The sequence below is a fragment of the Sinocyclocheilus rhinocerous genome, unplaced genomic scaffold (genome assembly GCF_001515625.1).
Source record: "Sinocyclocheilus rhinocerous isolate Xijiao unplaced genomic scaffold, SAMN03320098_v1.1 scaffold936, whole genome shotgun sequence".
Lineage (NCBI taxonomy): Eukaryota > Metazoa > Chordata > Actinopteri > Cypriniformes > Cyprinidae > Sinocyclocheilus > Sinocyclocheilus rhinocerous.
The window spans coordinates 983,308-988,558 of NW_015662583.1; the positions used below are offsets into that span (position 1 = coordinate 983,308).

Genomic DNA, 5,251 nt, shown 5'->3' on the forward strand with positions numbered 1-5,251 from the left:
GGCCAAAAATTATTATTTTACTAACTTATTAATTTTAAGTTAAATTGTGCTTTGTGGTATAGTGTCTGCTAGAATGTAAAAAATGTTCAGTGTTAAATATTTTTAAATTGTTGTTTTGCAATAGATTTTTTTTCTTTGAAAAGCAAGACAAAACAGTAAAAAGCACATTTTGGCTTTTTAAGTTATGCAATGGTGAAATAAAAAAATTGGCAAAATACATGGGGAAAAAAACTCCGTGTTCGGTATTCGGCCCAGTGTTTAATTTTGATCGGTTTCGGCTTCGGCCAAGAATTTTCATTTCGGTGCATCTCTACTGAGAACGGCGCCCACTGGAGGCAAACATAATCGGCGACAAGCCCATTCATTATTTTTAACCATGTCAAAGGATTATTTCACCACCCTATGTGAATCTGAGAGGAGGAGATGTATTAAGAAACGAAATTTTATTGGTCTAGTGCCCCTTTTCCTAATCTTCCCTTTGTTTGAGAAATGATCCAACTGAACGGCCCAACGTGAAATACTCCGACATCTACAACTATTTTTAGGTTTTTTTTGTGTCGACAGCTTATAAAAAACGTAGTTCTGGGTTTTTTAGCTTGTTTGCTGTACACCTCGTCACACAGCAGCTTTGCTCTGTTTTTTGTTAGAAGTCAGAAATGACACGGAGGCAGCTTCCCGCAATAGAAAGTCAATGGAGAGCGTTGGATTGTGTGGGCGTGGCCTAAATGCGCTCTGTATCTATAGCCTGTTCAAAAGCTTTCATGCTCATCTAAACACTGATTAACCACCATAAGGCCATTCACCATTGTTTGAACAATCAAAACCTCCCTGGACGAACTTATTGCCAAAGTGTTTGGACAAGAACGGAAGGGTTTCGTTTCGTTCTTAAAATGCGAAATGCACATCTAGGCGAAGCCAAGCGTCACACAAAAGACGCGAACCACCGAGGAGACCGAAATCTGACCGCGGCAACCTGAGAATCGTTCGCTCGCGCCGAATGCAAGCGCTCTGGCCAAAAACCACCTGCGGTTCAGCTTGAAGCAGATGAGAAGGGACTAGACTGGGGTCTGGATGTGAGATGGGCTCCGGCGCGGTTGCTTCTGGAGGCCAGAACGGGTTTGTGTGTGTGTTTGTGGGTCACACTGGACTGGGTTTTTTGGGCGTCTGTGGCCCTCTAGTGGCCGTCTTGGGCGTCGATCATGTCCTCGGCTCGCCGGTGCGTCTCCAGGGCCTTCACGGTGGACATATCCTGAGGCAGCTCGGACTTGCGTCGTATCAGGGGACGCTCTCTACGCTGGTCTCTGTGGATCTGAGCAAAGAGGCGAAATTAAACCGCATGAGATTTGCAGCAGGGTTATTATAAAGGGACAGCTCACCCAAAAATGAAAAGAGTCATCATTTGTGACCCTGGAGCACAAAAAGAGTCATAAGGGTCAGAGATTTATACATCAATAAGCTTTCCATTGATGTATGGTTTGTTAGGATAGGACAATATTTGGCTGAGATACAACTATTTGAAAATCTGGAATCTGAGGGTGCAAAAAAATCGAAATATTGAGAAAATCATCTTTAAAGTTGTCCAAATAAAGTTCTTAGCAATGCATATTACTAATCAAAAATGAAGTTCTGATATATTTACGGTAGGAAATTTACAAAATATCTTCATGGAACATGATCTTTACTTAATATCCTAATGATTTTTGACATAAAAGAAAAATCGATAATTTTGACCCATACAATGTATTGTTGGCTATTTCTACAAATATACCCCAGCGACTTAAGACTGCTTTTGTGCTCCACGGTCACATTTACTCTTGAACACAAAAGATGATATTTCAAAGAATGTTGGGAATCAAACAGTTGATGACTTCTATAGTGTTTTTATTTTATTTTTTTTACTATAGAAGTCAATGTCTATTGGCAACAGTTTGGTTACTCACGTTCTTCAAAATCTCTTCTTTTGTGATCAACAGAGGAAAGAAACTCAGATTTGGAACAGCTTGAGGGGGGAGTAAATGATGATTCATTTTTGTGTTTCATTGTTCATTTTCCTTTTTTAAACTAAAACCGTAAAAAAAGAAAAAGCAAAAGAAAAGAAAAAAAAATTTTCGTTACTTGAAATAAAATGAATGTTAACTGGGGAAAAAAAAAAAAAATTATATTTATATATATATAGATAGATAGATAGATAGATAGACTACCAGTCAAAGGTTTTTGAACAGTAAGATTTAATGTTTTTTTTAAATAATTCTCTTCTGCTCACCAAGCATGCATTTATTTGATCCAAAATACAGCAAAAGCAGTAATATTGTGAAATATTTTTACTATTTATAATAGCTGTTTTCTATGTGAATATCTGTAACTTATTCTATTTTAGCTTGTTTCCAAAGCAACATTTCTCATTTTCATTTTAACTTTATGTACTATAATAATTAAAACTGAAAAGAAAAATGAATAAAAACTATGCAGATATTTAAAAACAACAAAAAAATAATACAAATGACAAAAACACAACGAAGTCTTCGAGAAATTGATCAAAATGAAGTGAATTAATGATGAAATCATGAACAAATATCTGTCAGTGTGCTCAGAAATATCAACTTAATTCAAAGAAAAATAAGTTTTCATTCTCCATTGACACATATTTTAAACATACACTCACCTAATTTTGATCAATTTCTCAGAAAACAAGAAAATCTTAATTTTGCATCTGAAATAAATGCATCGATTTAAAAATGTTTAGATATTTGCACTGGAAAACAAGACAAAAATATTATAGATATTCATTTTTTTGCAGCGTATGCAACACTTAATGCCACAACTTTATGATTTTGAGACTTTCTGCTCTGATTTAAGACCTTTTAGGGTGTTTAAAGAGTGAATAAACACTTTATGAGACCTGAATATTGGGTGATATTTTCACAACGCATTCTGCCTCGTTTATGTCACCGGAAAAGTAATTTCAGAGGCAAGAAAGATTATGGGAACATTTCTTCTTCAGAATAATGCACCGATGAATTGATCATGTGACACTGAAGACTGGAGTAATGATGCTGAAAATTCAGCTTTGATCACAGATATAAATTACAGTTTAACAGATATTCACATAGAAAACAGCTGTTTTAAATCATAATAATATTTCACAATTTTTACTGTACTTTTGATCAAATAAATGCAGCCTCGGTGAGAATCAGAGACTAATTTCCAAAGCACTTCTACCTGAGTGGCTTCTTCTTCTACGGTCTTCTTCAGCATCATGACATCTTCAATGATCGGCCCGTCTGTCTCCATGTCCATCGGACTGCTGAGGCTGCTGGAGTCGATGTGCATGAGAAACTAAAGCAGAAAAAACATTTTACAGTACAACCGTTTTAAAAGGAACTAACAAAGATAAATGCACATTAATAATATTGTTTCCAATATTAACAAGCATGTTGATTACCACAAAATGTAAACAAATGCACTCACAACCATTGCATTTCTACTGTAAATGCATTACTATCAACAAATATGTGAGCCTGGAGCACAAAAGCAGTCTTAAGTCGCTGGTAGGGATGTAACGATTCACTCAACTCACGATTCGATTCACGATTTTGATTTCACGATTCGATTCGATTCACGATTCGATTCGATTCACGTTTTTTTTTAACAAAATGAGATTTAAGACAAATTATAAATTAAATGTGTCCTTTTATTATTGCTTAGACAAAATGCTGCACATTTCTTTGTGAAATTGAAATATAACACTATAATAATATACTAATATAGCACATGCATATTATTGCTCTTTTGTTGCTTTTGATTGCTTCTATTGTCCTCATTTGTAAGTCTAAATTATCTAGGATGAATCGTGATTTTTGTCGAAAATATTAACATCTTACTTTAACAGATGCAATAACAGACGATGTTATATGGATAAAGCTGTATTAATTTAATTAATTAACACTGTAGTATTTGTTCAGTGCTGAGTTATCCTCTCATTATAACAAAGTGTAGACACAATGTAAATAAGACTAATTGTGCAGTGTAGAGTTTCATTGATTATAACAAGTTTGTGAGATCGTCATGAACTGAGATGAGTGACAGCTTTTTAATAAGTATAAATAGTGTTTGCAAATGTGTTACTGATTTTATATCACAGTTCAATAAACAAGCAGTTAATATTAGGTGACTTACATTTTAGGAACTCTGTTTTTGCTGTATTTCGTTAATGAAAATAATTCCAAACAAAGTCACAGCTGAGCCGCTTGGCATCTCCAAGCAAACACAGCGCTGTTTTGGTTATGAATGAATTATTGCCGTCAAAATAAAAGTCTCGCCTCGAACGCATTTGAAAAATGCCAAATATCGGCCGATATATCGGGCTTGGCGATATATCGGTCGACCACTAATCTCAGCCAAATATTGTCCTATCCTAACAAACCATACATCAGCTGAATAAATAAGCTTTCCATTGATGTATAAATCTCAATTTTGAAAAATGTACTCTTATGACTGATTTTGTGCTCCAGGGTCACATATTGTTTATAAACTGATGGACGTGTCAAAATGATGGTCAGTGCTAATTAAAACATGCTGATAGAGCTTCTACTGAACCTGGAATATATAGGGCCCTATGATTTGCGCGATGCGGAAAACACAGACGGAATCCAGTCATAAAAACGGAATTCACAGTTTAATGCGGGATGTCACGGAATTTGTCAAATTTTGAATTAATTAATCAGAAGTAGGTCATTACACTTAACTCAAATCATGGACTAGTATCTGTAAATATTAAGCCGCAAAAGTCGGTTTTGTTTACTACACACATACTGAAGCGTCTCACTAAATGAAGACGTAAACACATGAACAACATCTCCAGAACTGCTCTGAGAGTCACTTCATGAGCATTTTAGCGTTTGATTTGAGTAAAACTAGCGTCATATCTCATACACAGAACTGTAAAGGTATTCACGGCAACCCGTCAAAATAAAAGTCTGGTTTAATTTGAAGACATTGTGCCTATTACTATTTTTCAGTAGAATGTACATAGCCTACTACTACTAAAATGAAACAACCATTATTTAAGGAATAATCACACAAAACATTTCTTCCATGTTTTAATTTTAATAGTAAATCCCCTTTGTTTGCCAAAAAATAAAGTTTTCTTAATTTTCAATAATTAAAAGATAAATTAAATGAATTTTGTATGCCTTCATTTGATAACCAGAAACATTTAAATACATAACACAGAATTTCTGAGGGGAAAAAA

At 34.9% G+C, this 5,251-nt stretch overlaps 1 protein-coding gene across 1 annotated transcript in view; it reads right to left on the bottom strand.

Annotated features, from left to right (window-relative positions):
- Positions 1–243: 243 nt before the first annotated feature.
- Positions 244–5,251, bottom strand: part of LOC107728110 (serine/threonine-protein phosphatase 2A 56 kDa regulatory subunit gamma isoform-like) — a 17,517-nt gene continuing 12,509 nt past the window's right edge. The window contains exons 9-10 of the mRNA XM_016538189.1: positions 3,220–3,336; positions 244–1,309 (exon numbers count right to left, since the gene is read on the bottom strand). Of these exons, the coding sequence (XP_016393675.1) occupies positions 1,175–1,309; positions 3,220–3,336 (252 nt within the window). The 3' untranslated portion in view covers positions 244–1,174. The remainder of the gene's footprint in view (positions 1,310–3,219; positions 3,337–5,251) is intronic.